Source organism: Nomascus leucogenys, chromosome 5 (genome assembly GCF_006542625.1).
Source record: "Nomascus leucogenys isolate Asia chromosome 5, Asia_NLE_v1, whole genome shotgun sequence".
In the NCBI taxonomy this organism is placed as follows: Eukaryota; Metazoa; Chordata; class Mammalia; order Primates; family Hylobatidae; genus Nomascus; species Nomascus leucogenys.
The window spans coordinates 64,514,667-64,531,019 of record NC_044385.1 but is presented as its reverse complement, the minus strand read 5'-3'; the positions used below and the strand labels follow the sequence as shown (position 1 = coordinate 64,531,019).

Here is a 16,353-nt window from a genome sequence, read left to right as displayed (position 1 = left end):
GAGTACATTTTAAGTTGATTTTCTTTCTTTTTTTTGAGACAGGGTCTTGTTGTGTCATGCAGACTGGAGTGCAGTGGCACAATCTTGGCTCATTGCAACCTCCGCCTCACAGGTGAAAAATACGCAAATTACATTTACAGTAAAATTATCTCTCACCATCTCTCCACAAAAGGACACGATGAGGTTTTTACTAAATCTATAAGAAAGCAACAATTCATGTCTTTTATAATTTTTTTTGGATAATAGTAAAAAAGAAAAATTCCCAACTCATTTAGTACATTAATACAACTGATTCCAAAATTGCACATATACAGTAGAAGAAAAGATATTTTTACACCAGTCTCACATATAAATGTAGATTTTAAAATATACATATATTTTCAAAGTGAATTCAGCAATGTAGAAACACCATGTATCAACACCAAGTGCCATTTCTCTTAAGGATGCAAGGATGTTTTTTCCAAGATGGCAGATTACAGGCTTTTAGCATGCCTCAGTCATTTGGAAATAGCAAGCAAGTACATAAAGACCAACTCTGCGAGCTTTAATTCAAGAAAGAAAATGGCAATTCCCCGGAATTATGAAGGACATCTCAGATCCTGGGGAGGACAATGCAGGCAAGCAGCCCTCAGGAAGCATTCGGCTGATAAAAGTGAGTGAAGCCTCAGTCTGTGAGAGAGGCAGACAGCATGCCTCTGTCTCACCTTTCCACTGGAGATCCACGCAACCCGGGCAGAGGAAGAGATTGTTTCTCCCAAGCCTTGGAGCTCACTTGAGGAGAGACTTGGAGACTTTGTGGGGGAAAGACACAGGGAAACGCTGCCGGCATTTTCCCAAACCTGGACTGGGAGAAGGCCAACACTGGGGGATCTTTCCTATCCGGCTCCACCCATCTTGTGCCCCCAATCCCCCTACCCCTAGGGCTGAGGGAGCTCAGATTAATGTGTACTCAGGAAATCAGCCCATTGCCTGGGGCAACAGAGAGCTCCTCCCAATAAACAAGGATCAAGTATATAGCCAGCAGCTCTGGCAACAGCCAGCTCTTACCCATGGCGCCATCTACTGGCTTGTAGGTCAAACCACACACCCAATATAAAACCTGCTGACAGAAGTGCATAGCTCTACAGAAGCAAAGCCAAAAGACCCTACCTAGCATGCTCTACAGTCACACCCCCTAGGGAGGAGGGAAAGGGAAAGAAAAAAAAATAACAATAATATTATAGGAAAGGAAAGAAAAAGAAAAAAATCCTACCCAAACAAAAATAATTACACAAATTAGAAGTGCTAGCATCTCCAGATGAGGACCCACGCAAGAATTCTGGCTCCATGAGAAATCTGAATGTAGTGACACTACCAAAGGATCACACTAGCTCTCTGGCAATGCTTCCTACCAAAATGAAAACTCAGAGATGACAATAAACAATTCAAAGCTTGGGTTGCAAGGAAGCTCAATGAGATTCAAGGTTGAAATCAACAGAAAGAAACTTCTACATCAGTCCAGAAAATGAAGGAAGAGATAAACATCTTAATAAGAAATCAATCAGAACTTCTGGAATTAAAAAAACTCACTTAAGGAATTTCAAAATACAACTGAAAGCTTTATCAATAGACTGGACAAAGTAGAAAACATAATTTCAGAGCTTGAAGACGGGTCTTTTGAACTAATCCAGTCAGACAAAAATAAAGAAAAAAGGTTTTTTAAAAGTGAAGAAAGTCAGAAATAGGAGATGTAAAGTGACCAAACCTATGAATTACTGGCATGCCCTAGAGAGAAAGAGAAAAAGAAAACAACCTGGAAAACATATTTGATGGAATAATTCAAGAAAATTCCTTGAATCTTGCTAGATAGACATCTAAGTACAATAAAGCCAGACAGCACCTGCAAGATACTGTAAAAAATGAACATTACCAAGGCATATACTCACCAGACTGTCCAAGGCCACTGTCAAAGAAAAAGCCCTAAAGGCACTGGAGAAAAAGGCCAGATCACATACAAAGGTAGCCCTATCAGGATAACAGCCAAATCCAACAGCACATCAAAAAGTTCACAATCAAGTAAGCTTCATTTCAAGAATACAAGGTTCAGCATATGCAAACCAATAAATGTGATTCACCACACAAACAGAATTAAACAGAAACCACATGATCATCTCAATAGATGCAGAAAAAAAAGCTTTTGATAAAATTCAACATCTTTCTTGATTAAAAAAAAATACTCAAGAAACTAGGAATCAAAGGAACATACTTCAAAATAGAGCCATGGGCCAGGTGCAGTGGCTCTCATCTGTAATCCCAGCACTTTGGGAGGCCAAGGCAGGCAGATCACTTGAGGTCAAGAGTTCAAGACCAGCCTGGCCAACATAGTGGAACTCCGTCTTTACTAAAAATACAAAAATTAGCCGGGCATGGTGGTGCACACCTGTAATCCCAGTGACTCAGAAGGCTGAGGCAGGAGAATCGCTTGAACCCAGGAGGCGGAGGTTGCAGTGACCGAGATTGCACCACTGCATTCCAGCCTGGGTGACAGAGCAAGACTCCATCTCAAAAAAAAAAAAAACAGGCTGGGCGCGGTGGCTCATGCCTGTAATCCCAGCACTTTGGGAGGCTGAGGTGGGTGGATCACCTGAGGTCAGGGATTCGAGAGCAGCCTGGCCAACTTGGTGAAACCCTATCTCTACTAAATACAAAAATTAGCTGGGCGTGGTCGCAGGCGCTTGTAATCCCAGCTACTTGGGAGGCTGAGGCAGGAGAATCACTTGAACCTGGGAGGTGGAGGTTGCAGTGAGCCAAGACTGCGCCATTGCACTCTAGCCTGGGCAACAAGAGCGAAACTCCATCTCAAAAAAAAAAAAAAAAAAGAAATCATTTCCTTTGCAGCATCATGGATGCTGCTGAAGTCATTATCCTGAGCAAATTAATGCAGGAACAAAAAACCAAATACCATATGTTCTCACTCATAAGTGAAAGCTAAACAATGGGTGCTCATGGACATCAAGGTGGCAATAATGGACACTGGGGAGTTCTAGAGGGGGCACAGCAGAAAAGGGCACAGGTTGAAAAACTAACTATTGGGTCCTGTGCTCCGTACCTGGGTGATGCGATCAATCATACCCCAAACCTCAGCATCACACAATATTACCAATAAACCTGCATATGTACTTCCACATCTAAAAGTTAATTTATACCAAAAATCTAAGCTCAAAAAGAAAAAAAAAGTCTTTTGCCCATTAAAAAACAAATAATAAAAAATACAAGAATCATCCTATATCAGAAATCTATATTAATGCAATTGATCATATTCATTGATTAAAAAAGACACACCTTACAATTATCTCAATTAATGCAGGAAAAAGCATTCACTAAAATTCAGCCTGCACCTGTGACTTTAAAAATTAACAACAACTAGGAAACTTCCTTAACTCAACAAAGAGAATCTACCAAAATACCTACCAGGAACATCATATTAATGACATAATATTGACAGCATTTTCTTTAAAGCCTGGGATTAAACAAAAATGCCCTCTCTTCACTGCTTCCATTTAACAGTATACTGCAGAGCCTAACCAGTGTAGAAAGTCAGTGTAGTAAGTAAATCTATAGAATAACTCCTTAATCTAATGAGAGAGTTTAGGAAGATTTCTAGATGCAGGCTCAACATAGACAAAAATTAATAGCTAAGTCAAGGATGCAGGTTGAAATCTTTACAGTAATTACTAAAAACATAGAAAGGGAGTGTATGACCTCCAAGGTAATGACAGAGGGTGAGAAGGAAAGAATTATATTATTAAAATTCAATCAAACGAAAACAGAATGTCAGTAGGAAAATAGAAGAGTTAAATAAAATAGATGTACATAGAACGCTGTTCTCAACAATGCATAATACATGTTCTTTTCAAATGTACAGAAAACATTTGACAATATCGACCAAATTCTGGGCCATAAAGCAAGTCTAAACAAATTTCAAAGAACTAAAAAAGAAAAAAATACATAGTATGTTCTGTGTCCACAACACAATATAATCAGAAATCAAAAATTTAAAGATAAATACAAAATTCTCATATGTTTGGAAATAAGGAAGTATACTTCTACATAACTCATGGGTCAAAAAAAGAAAAACAAGCACAAAGTTGGAAAATAGTTTGAACTAAGTAAAATAAAAACACTACAAATAAAAATTTATGGGACGAAGCTAAAGCAATTCTTAGAGGAAAACTTGTAGCCTTAAATGGTAAATAGAAAAGAGAGTGGTCGACACTCTAAGAATTATCCATGTCAAGAAGTCAGGAAAAGAACAAATTAACCCAAGGAGTATAGAAGAAAATGCTAAATATAATAGTAACTGATGAAATAAAAAATAAGTAAAAAATAAAGACCACCAATAAGGCCAAAAATTCAGTACTTTTAAAAGACTAGTAAAATTCATAAATCCCTGGTGAGACTAATCAAAAGAAAAAAGGGGATAAGGCACCAAGAAAGCAATGTCAGGAATAAAAAAGGGAATATCTCTGCAGACATTAAAGTGGTAAAATGATATTGTGAAAAATTTGATGTCAAGACATTTGCAAAGTTAGATTGAATGAACAAATGCTGGGAAAACTATAATCTACCAAAATGGGCAAAAGAAATAAAATTATAAAAACATTCTATATAGGGAATTGAGCCATAATTTAAAGACTTCTCTCCAGAGAAAACTCTAGGCCAATGTGCGTTCACTGGTGAATTTCACTTTACACTTAAGAAGGAAAAAAATCAGCATGCATAAATTTACCCAGAGAATAAAAACAGAGAAAATGAAATCTAACTCATTTTACGAAGCCAAGATTTGAAAAAACTATGAGAAAGGAAAATTATAACCAATCGCCCAGATGACATGAATTTGAAAATCCTAAACAAAATATTAACAGACAGAATCTGGCAATTTAATAATAAAATAATTTAGTAAGTATTTAACAAAATAATACAGCACAACTAAATTACGTTTATTCCAGAAACATGTTGGTTTACCACTTAATCAATGTAATTAACCACATTTATTTATAGGATAAAGTAGAAAAATTATCATCTCAAAGATTCAGAAAAATCTTTAAGAATTCAACATTCATTCATGATTTTTAAAAAAAAATCTCTTAGCAAGCTAAAGGAATTTCTTTTTTCTTTCTTTTTTTTTTTTGTTTTTTTTTTGTTGTTGTTTTTTGAGACAGAGTCTCACTCTGTCATCCAGGCTGGAGAGCAGTGGTGCGATCTTGGCTCACTGCAACCTCTGCCTCCTGGTTTCAAGTGATTCTCGTGCCTCAGCCGGAGTAGCTGGCATTACAGGCATGTGCCACCACACCTGGCAAATTTTTGTATTTTTTAGTAGAGACAGGGTTTCACCATGTTGCCTAGGCTGGTCTTAAACTCCTGGCCTCAAGTGATCTGCCCCCACTGGGCCGCCGAAAGTGCTGGGATTACAGGTGTAAGCCAGGGCGCCCAGCCAAGGAATTTCTTAATCGATAAATGGTAGCTAATACACAGACACACACCATCATAAAGCAATTGGAGAGATGTTGAAAGCTTTTCCTTTGAGAATGGAACTGTACGTTGATGGCTGCTATTGCCACTTCTAATTCTACACTGTACTGAAGGTTCTAGCCAGTGCTAGGGGAGATAAATGCTGAAATGGAAAAAATACAATTTATTATTTTCATATGATGTAATCATGTACCATAAAATCCAAAAGAATCTATAGATAAATTAGTAGAACTAATAAGCGAGTTTAGGCTGGGCATGGTAGCTCAGGCCTGCAGTCCTAGCACTTTGGGAGGTGGAGGCTGAGGCTGGCAGATCACCTGAGCGCAGGAGTTTGAGACCAACCTGGGCAGCATAGCAAAACCCCATCTCTACAAAAAAAGTGAAAAAATTAGCTGGGCATGGTGGCACCTGCCTGCAGTGCTAGCTACTCAAGAGGCTGATATAGGAGGATCACCTGAGCCCAGGGAGGTTGAGGCTGTAGTGAGCCATGATCATGCCACTGCACTCCAGCCTGGGTGACAGAATGAGACCCTACCTCAAAAAAAAAAAAAAAGTGAGTTTAGGAAAGTTGCTAATTGCAAGATTAATAAATAAGATGAACTGCATTTAAAACAACAGAAAACATTTAGAAAATAAACATTTTAAAGGGATATCACTTAAATAACCACAAAAAAAATCTAAGAATAAATCTCACCAAAAATATGCAAGCTTTCTATATAGAAAATGAGAAGGCATTGTAAAGAGAAATTGAAGAGGACCTAACTAAATGAGAGAATACCTCTGTTCATGGGTTGGATGAGTCAATATTGTAAAGATTCAATTCTCCCCAGTCTATAAACTCAATGCAATTCCAAACAAATTTCTATCCAGTGTGTGAAATTTGACTAGTTGATTCCCAAATTTATATGGAAATATAGATGACCTAAAATACCCAAACAATTGTGAAGAAAAAGAAGAAGATGATGAGGACGTATTAGAAAGCTACAGTAAGGTAGTTGTGCTATTGGCACACAGATGAAAAATCAATGAACAGAATAGAAAGATCAGAAACAGATTCATGTTCTTCAGGGTAGTAAAGAAATGAAAATCTTCTGAACCAGTGTGCTGGAATAACTGGATAGCCATACATGGAAAAAGATGAAACCTGATGCCTTCCTCACACCACACACATAAATCAATTTTAAAAGGAATGAACCTTCTCGAAGAAAATATAGCAGTAAAATGTCCTTTAAACTCAAGGAAAATTTTCTTAATCAGGACACAAAAACACAAACTTTATAAAGGGAAAGCATGAGACATATGATAGTAATTCAACTAAGAACTTCTGTTAACCAAAAGATACTCCTGAGAGAGAGAAAAGGCAAATCACAGAGCACAAAAGCCTTCTTGAAATACATTTATGACCAATAACAGAATTGAAATCAGAATACATAAAGAACTCCTACAATCAGGAGAAAAAAGATGAATAATCCAGGAGAAAAATGGTTAAGAAAATTAAAAAGTTACTTTACAAAAAAGGATATCCAAATAATAATCTTAAAAAAACTTCCTCAATCTTATTAGTAATTATAGAAATGCAAATGATCACCACCATAAGATGCCATCACACAAACACCCAAAGACTAAAAATAAAAATACTCAGAATTGCAAGTATTGGGGAAGATATGGAATGCTTGAAGTGTACAATACCAGTGGAGTAAAAATTGGTACAACTGTTTTAGAAAACAGGTGACATTATCAAGGAAAGTTCAAGATTCATTACCCTAAGACAGAACAATTTTAGTGTGAGGTATACACTCAACAAAAATGTGGCCACATGTGCAACAAGAAACATGTATTTTTAAAAGCAGTATTATTGGGCTAGGTGCGGTGGCTCATGCCTGTAATCCCAGCACTTTGGGAGGCAGAGGCAGGCGCATCACTTGAGGTCAGGAATTTGAGATCAGCCTGGACAACATGGCAAAACCCCATCTCTACTAAAAATACAAAATTAGCTGGGTGTGGTGGTGGACACCTGTAATCCCAGCTACTCTGGAGGCTCAGGCACGAGAATTGCTTGAACCCAGAAGGCGGAGGTTGCAATGAACTGAGATCATGTCACTGCACCCCAGCCTGGGTGACAGAGTGAGACCTTATCTCAAAACAAAAAACATAATTTATCACAATAAAAATTGGAAACAACCCAAATGTAATAGAAAAGAAGAGATTCCATTTTCAGTCACAATTTGTGTAGGAATGAATTTTTGAAAAGATGTGCAAAGACATGATGAAAAAAAGTATAAAATATTATTAAAGAATGAACAAGATGATTCACATGTACAACTCAATATCGCAAAGTTGTCAGTTCTCTCAAGTTAATCTATAAATTCAATGTAGTTCCAATAAAAATCCTAAAGTGTTTTATTATGGCACTTCACAAAATGATTTTAAAATTGAATGTAATAATAAAGTTCCAAGAAGAGCAAGACAATTCTGCCTTTATCAAACCACATTATAAAGCCACAATAATTACAAAAGTGTGGTAGAGAGAACTTAGGAACAGTTTTGAATATTTATAGAAACTTGGTATATTAGTGAGAGGGATTACAAATTAATGGAGAACAAAACAGCATGCAATTGATGGTGTTAGGACAATTGGCTATCTATATGAAAAAAAATACTTCCTCCAACTTCCAATTAGATTAAAGACCCAAATATTAAAAATGGAACTTGAATATTTTTGAAGAAATGTGGAATATCTTTACTACATCAGTATAGGGGTGAATTTCATGAACATGACAGAAAAGCATGAAATATATACACACACACAGAAAAACAAATTTTACTATATTCAAAATTACATGGATACATATGTAACAAACCTGCACATTGTGCACATGTACCCTAAAACTTAAAGTATAATAATAATAAAAAAAAAAAGAAAAGAAAAAAATTACAAATTTCTCTCCGGGCATGATGGCTCATGCCTGTAATCCCAGCACTTTGGGAAGCTGAGATGGGTGGATCACTTGAGTCCAGGAGTTCGAGACCAGTTTGGGCAACACAGTGAGACCCTGTCTCTATAAAAAATACAAAAATTAGCCAGGCATGGTGATGCTCACCTGTAGTCCCACTTACTCAGAGGGGCTGAGATGGGAGGATCGCTTGAGCCCCAGGAGGTTCAGGCTGCAATGAGCTGAGATCGTGCCACTGCACTCCAGCTGAGTGACAGAGCGAGATCATGTCTCAAAACAAAACAAAAATTTACAAACTTTTGTACAACAAAATAAATCACAATCAAATTTAAAAGACAACATGTGGGGAGAATATAATTACAATACTAAGAAAAATTGGCATTCAGATTCTTTAAAGAACTCCTATAAATCAATATAAAATATTTTTACTATCATGATACTACTGGTAACCTGCAGGCAGCAACCAACCAGAAGACAGCAAGACTAATATGAATGAACATATAAAGAAGAGGCTGCTTTGGTACATACCAGCTGAATATTGGCCCTCTAAACAACCTTTAACAAAATCAACAAAATATTATGTGAACACAGAATAATGTAAACCCCCTCTCAGCAAAAATGAAAAAAGTCAAATTTGAAATGAATGTTTTCCTTCAAGCACGGAATTAGCATTAGTTAATAGAAAACTGATGCTAACTTCTTTAATAATAACATTTTAGGTTGGGCAAAGTGAAATGGCCATTTTTAAAGCAAAGGATGGTTAAAAACTGGCAATTTCAAATGATTCAACGTCTATATTCTTAACTATGGTATTGTAAATTGCCAGTTTATATACAATATTCCAAGCTGTAGAGCTAAACACAGAACCTGTATATTAACTAATACACAGCTAAACACAGAACCTGTATATTAACTAATGGGCTTGAAACTAGTCAATAAGACTAAAACTTGATTTTACTGAATTATATAAGTCAATTTATGGTGTTATGTTTTCCTGGAATTTGATATAAAAATTGATTTAGAGCCCACTAAAAATGTAATTATTTATGTTTGTCAAAATTTGTGAAATATGCTTAGATGATTATTTAAAGCCTAAACCTGAATGAGAGAAAATCTAACTAAACTTAAATTGGTTGGATTTACAAATGGCTTTTTTCCCCCATTTTAACCCCACCAATGTCAACTTCTTCGTATCATTACACTATAAAAATTCCAGTATAATTTCTGAAATAGCATCTCTGTTGGCTCCCTTAATCTAAAAGGTTCTCACAAAGTTTAAGAACAACCTTAAGTATTACTGGAACAAAAACAGACCAATGGAACAGAATAGAAAGCCCAGAAAAAATCCATGCATTTATACTCAGCTGATGTTCAACAAAGGTGCCAAGAATCCAAGATGGGGAAAGGACAGTCTCTTCAATAAACGATACTGGGGAAACTGAATATCCACTTGCAGAAGAATGAAATTGCAACCTATCTCACCCAATATACAAAAATCAACTCAAAGTAAATGCTTAACTGTGAAACGTGAAATTGGAAAACTACTAGAAGAAAAGATAGGTGAAAATCTTCTTGACATTGGTCTGGGCCAAGATATTTTTGGATATGACTGAAAAGCATAGGCAACAAAAGAAAAAGTACACAAATGATACTGTATCAAACTAAAATGCTTTTGCACAGCAAAGGAAACATTTATTGAGTAAAGAGACAACCTACAGAATGGGAGAAAATATCTACAAAGCATACATTCGATAATAGGTTAACAGATTTTTTAAAAAAGGAACTCAGAAAATACAATAGCAAGAGAACAAGTTACTTCTCTAGAAAATGGGCAAAAAACCTGAAAAGATATTTCCCAACAGAAGACACACAAATGGCCAAGAGGTATAATGAGAAAATGCTAAACATCATTAATCATCAGGGGAAAGCAAATTAAAACCACAAAGAGATATCCTCACACCTGTTAGGATGGTCATTAACAAAAACACAAAAGAAGAGTTGGTGAGGATGAAGAGAAAAGGGATCCCCCTTGTACACTGTCGGTGTGAATGTAAATTAGTAGTTATTGTGGAAAACAGCACTGAGATTCCTCAAAAAACCAAAAATAGAACTACCATATGATTTGGAGATTCCACTTCTGGGTATACATCCAAAGACATGAAATCTGCACTCCCGTGTTCACTGCAGCATTATTCGTAATACCCAAGCTCTGGAGTCAATCTAAATGTCATCAATGGATGAATGGATAAAGAATATGTGGTACATATAAATAAAGGCATACAATTCAGCCTTAGAGGATAACCTGTCACTTGAGATAATATGGATGAACCTGGAGCACATTATGCTAAGTGAAATAAGCCAGGCATAGAAAGACAAATACTGCATGTCTCGCTTATTTGTGGAATCTAAAAAAGTCAAATTCATAGAAGCAGAGAGTAGAATGGTGGTTACCAGGGGCTGGGGGGACAAAACTGGGGGGACTGTGGAGATGTTGGTTTTTACTTTATTACTATTAATTTTTTAGATAGAGTTTTGTTCTTGTTGCTCAGGCTGGAGTGCAGTGGTGCGATCTCGGCTCACTGCAACCTCTGCCTCCCAGGTTCAAGCGATTCTTCTGCCTCAGCCTCCCAAGTAGCTAGGATTACAAGTGCATGCCACCACACCCGACTAATTTTTTGTATTTTTAGTAGAGATGGGGCTTCACCATGTGATCTACCTGCCTCAGCCTCCCAAAGTGCTGGGATTACAGGTGTGAGCCACTGTGCCCAGCCTGAGATGTTGATTAAAGGATGCAAAATTTCAGTTAGGAAGAATAAGTTCAGGAAATTTATTGTACAACACAGTGACCACAGTTAATAATAATGTATACTTGAAAATTGCTGAGACAGTAGATTTTAACTGTTTTCACACAAAAATATGTGGAGTAATGCATATGTTAATTCGCTTGATTTAGACATTTCACAATGTTTACGTATATCAAAACATCATGTTGTACACCATAAATATATTGATTTTTTATTCGTTAATTTAAAAATAAAAAAGATCAGCCTTAAATAAAATAAAAGTACTCTGATATTCTAAAATTAAAGACTGTATTTTGAGAGATATAAACTGGCAAACCGAAAATAAAGAAATCCAAATACTAGGAAAACGAGGGAAAATATGCTCAACCTTCCTTAGTTCTTTTTTCCTACTTTCTTCCCTTCCTTATCCTCTCCCTATCTCCTACCCATCCTCCTCTCCTCTTTCCTTTCTCCTTCCCTTCTTTCAGTCTTGGAGCTAATATTTAAAAATGCTAACAATTATTAATACATATTAATAGCAATACGTATCTTGTTCTTGTACTTTATCTATATTTACATGTCTTTAGAAAGGGAGAAATAAAAAGGAAAATGTTATTACCTTTGCCTCCATTGCAGTGAATCGCTACGATGTTTGCAAGATCTTGAGCCATCCACTCATTTACTTCCTTGGTGAAAAACACCATCTCACTGATTTCAAGTTTAAGATTTTTAGTTAAAATATTTTCAAAAAATCAAGCCCAATATATTTAGCTCTCTTCTGATAGTCAACTTAGCATAAAACTTACTGTAGAGTGGGGACATTATGATCATCAATCATGATTCTACCGACCCTATTATGGAAGTGCTTAGGATCATAAGCTCTTTCACCTAAAATAAATAATATGTATGTCATACCTCTACAGGGAATAACATAATAAATGATGGAGTTATGAATAAGTTAACACATCTTATTAGAATTCCTTATCTATCTTCAAAAAGAGCTTTCCAAGTTGCTCCTGCCGCTCTAAAATAAACGCAAGCGTTTCAAAAACATAAGGATGGTAGTGGTTTATCCATCTCATGTAACCTAAACTCAACTTATTTTTGTTTAATAGGTATAATTTTTACCTTTCTAGCAGACTATTCATTTTATTATTGCAGGGTAGTTAGAAACCACACAAGAGGCAAATGTAGCTGGACCAAAATGTTTGCCCCCTGAAAATGTCTATTGAGTGTACAAGTAGAGGAAAAAATCAAGAGAGACAGAGTATTAAACTGGGTTACAACCTATTTTCTACAGAGTTTTTTGCTTTTTTCCCATCTAGAGACTTGCTCTCATCACATGCCACTGCTGATGGGTCAGAAGACTCATTTGTTAAATTGTCTATGTCCTCATAACACAATCTGGCAGGAAAAACAGAAAGATTTTCCTAAACCTAATATTGCTAGAACAGATCTTCCCTAAAATGGTTTGCTTCCACTCCAGCCTCATTGGTCCTGCCAAAGCCGCATCCTTCATAGGGTACTGTATGCTGCTGGGCTAACTCCTTCTACTAAATGGGGCCAGTCCAAGATGGGGATTTTTAAATTCATCCCTTGCCACTACCAAATACTTATGATTAAATGCAATCTAAAAAACAAAATCATCTTCTTACGTGCAGTAATCTGTTTTCTATCTACAGCAGCAAAATATAGAGTACATACTGCATAGATTGTAGACTCGATAGTGGCTTGGATGCTTTTCGTCTAGAAACCGCACAACTTCCTAAAAAAGACAAGCACATATCTTACATATTTACATGGCACCAACATAAGCTATTTCCCAGGGGGAACCTAAAATGGTTATTACTTTCATTAATTTGTCTCTCACTAGCATCTTCTAGGGGAGGTTCAGGGAATAAGAGGGTATGCAAATTTCAAGTTCTAATCCACTGTGATTTTTCAAATAGTCCACAAAGTGGTTTGGCTACTCAGATGAGTCTCTATTGTAAATACACACTGTTTAAAGCTATCAGATAAGTAAATTAGCTGGTTAACTAACTTTAAGTAATTTGTTCTAAATCATTAATTCACAGTTAATGTGGTTCTTGTTTAAATCTAATTCATATTGGTTCTTATTTAAATTTAATTCTGAATGGATACATCTTTAGAGAGTGATCTGCATATTACAGTCTATCTAAGCACTATGTAAACAAATAAATGCGAAAAGTATATAGTATGATTGTGTGTATGTGTGATAGAAAAAGATAAACATATCAACTTTTAAATAACTGGTAACAATATGGAGACTTTTTTGGCTCATTTGTTCTCTTTATTTTTTTAAATGAAGATATATGTGTACCTATAAGTGTGTATATATATATATATGTATATATGTGTAACCTTTAAAATGAAAAACAAATAGTAGTTATTATTTAAAATACAATCAATACCACTATATGAATCCAACTTTCAGTAAATATATCTTTCTGAAACATACACACACATATGTATATATCTCTGTGCAACAACAAAAATGACAAAAAATTTCAAAACTGATTAGTATGTTACCCTCAGAGCAATGTTTACTGGCTTAATATTGAGAAAAATAAAATGAAGGTATCAAAGTCATCGATTTATTAAACTGGCTATCTCTGTTAGGAGGAAATAAGTCAAAAAGATGAACACCCTGAATCTGCATAGTGGGGGAGGCAAGGATAAATAGTTTTATATACTTCAGAATTCATGGAATTTCTTACATAAAACCCATATGGGTTTAGAAATCACATATAAAAACTATAAATGTCTATGAGAAATTTAAGCAAATTTTAATCAATTCTTTGGATGAGGAAGAACTAAAGGTGTTGAATCAATGGAAGATCAATAGGCTTAGGTTTGACTTCATAAAAATCTGAAATTTCTGCTTAAAAATGCTATAATGAATAACAGGGGAAATGATTTTTCAGAAAAATTGACTGAATGGGGACTATGCCTAGTATGATAAATTAATAATTCATTGACAACAACTTAAATATTACTCACTCACCTTATAGATAAATGGGCCAAGGACATAAACAATCCATAAAAGAGAAAATCTAACTGATTAACAACCTACGTAAACATTCAGTGTCACCAATAATGAAGTCAAACAACAATGAAATGCCATTTGCACCCATGAAATTAGCCCTTTCTCTTTTAATGAGAAAATCCAATGCTGGCAAAATAAGGCATGAAATTTAAAACTTTGATTTATTGTTGATACAAGAATACAATTGCTCTTGGATTTGGCAATATATATTAAGAACCCTAAAATTATTCATACTCTTAGCTAGGTAATTTCACTCCTAGCAATCTATACAGAAAAAGCCTCGTGCGCAAAGATGTCTGTTGCTGTATTATTGATTATAGCGACACTTAAATGTCCAACATTAGAGGTTAATCATAGCACTAATGAAATATCATGCAACCATTAGAATACTGTCCTGTCCTTCACATTTTATTTTATTTATTTTATTTTATTTTATTTTGAGATGGAGTTTCACTCTTGTTGCCCAGGCTGGAGTGCAATGGTGCGATATCAGCTCACTGCAACCTCTGCCTCCCAGGTTCAAGCAATTCTCCTGCCTCAGCCTTCTGAGTAGCTGGGATTACAGGCGCCTGCCACCACGCCTGGATAATTTTTTGTATTTTTAGTGGAGACGGAGTTTCACCATGCTGGCCAGGCTGGTTTTGAACTCCTGACCTCAGGTGATCCACCCTCCTCGGCCTCCCAAAGTGCTGGAATTACAGGTCTGAGCCACCGTGCCCATCCCTGTCCTTCATTCTCTCAACAAGTAACTATCTCACACTGGTAATTTATGTGCAGCCTTCCTTAGTATACATATATAGAAAAACAGTCAATATTTGCTTTTTCATGGGAAAACAAATATACCTGGACAGTTAAGCTTTAGGGATTTTTCCAAATCTATTTCCTAGTTCTCTCAATGTCTAAAAAATGATATATATATATATATCATTTTTATAATCATATATATACATATATATATATATAGCAACTCAACATTTAGATGATTTACTGCTGTGTTTTCTGATCTAAGTAGTTTACCGAAGACTCCAAATACCTCTTATCCAAATTAGGTGAAAAAGGACATAAAGAATCTAGAAAAAATTCAACTCTGCCAAGAATCTACATTTTTCTGGTCACAATCTGTCACCAGATGGACAGTTTCTGTTTTCAGCCAGAATAAAGTGCATTCAATGCTACCAAGAACAGAAATTAAAAGATGGTTAAGAAGCTTGTAGGAATGTAGGTAATTGTATACCTGATTTTTCTCAATAGCTCAGCCTTTGCATGGGCTTACTAAGTTTATAATTTCTGAAACTCTTCCTTGTGATGCAAAAGTGGAAAATGCTGTCTCCTCTTTGAAAGCCTCTTGCAACAACCCCCACCTTCAGGTTTTTCTAAATCTACCAAACTCTTCTCTCTGCCTATCTTAGTACATTCCTTGCTTTGGAGGCAAATGTATACCTTCTGCACTTGCATGAGGTGGTAGCAGTGGCCAAACTTGTTGATGCTTCCACCATAGTGCTTGTTTCTCCACTAACTCTATGGGTCCTGCATCTCTAAAGTTTTTGCTACTTCAAGGCAGCATCTGACATTTCTCCACTAGCAAATTTACCACTTATGAAATTGTAATGTCTGCTTTGCTTATTCACTGTTGTTCAAAATGTAACCCTGCAACTTTATTCCCTTTTAAGAATAAAGGGGAATCACATGACTGTTCAGCATCCTCTCAGGAGTTAAGTATGCCTGGATTTGAATCTTCTCCCTTTTAGTCAACCTTGATTTAATATACTTTGTAGATTCTTCTCAAATATGACAGAGACACTCCCAGTGCAGGACATGCTGTTATCACTGAACATGCAATCACTGAAAGGCTCCATGGCCTGATTCCCAGCCTGCCCAGGTAGCTGAACTAGTAGCTTAGATTTGGGGCTGCACTCTGGCAAAGATGAAAGACTAAATATTAATATGGATGGTAGATTTGCCTTTTGGGTGGTTTATGATTTATGAAATTTATTAAAACACATGATTACCTCCTTTTGGGATACTCCGATTAAAAATG

General features: G+C 36.0%; 1 protein-coding gene across 5 annotated transcripts in view; it reads right to left on the bottom strand.

Annotated features, from left to right (window-relative positions):
* Positions 1-16,353, bottom strand: part of TPTE2 (transmembrane phosphoinositide 3-phosphatase and tensin homolog 2) — a 140,438-nt gene that overhangs the window by 15,330 nt on the left and 108,755 nt on the right. For 3 of the 5 annotated variants that reach the window (XR_004030138.1, XM_030813290.1, XM_030813293.1), the window contains 3 exons: positions 12,953-13,013; positions 12,055-12,136; positions 11,868-11,956 (listed from right to left, as the gene is read on the bottom strand). Coding sequence is in view for 2 of the 5 variants with exons in the window: in XM_030813290.1 (XP_030669150.1) it covers positions 11,868-11,956; positions 12,055-12,136; positions 12,953-13,013 (232 nt within the window). In the remaining 3 variants the exon portion in view is untranslated. Of the gene's footprint in view, positions 1-704; positions 794-915; positions 987-11,867; positions 11,957-12,054; positions 12,137-12,952; positions 13,014-16,353 lie in introns of those variants that run through there. The other 2 variants (XM_030813292.1, XM_030813291.1) reach the window with 2 other exon arrangements.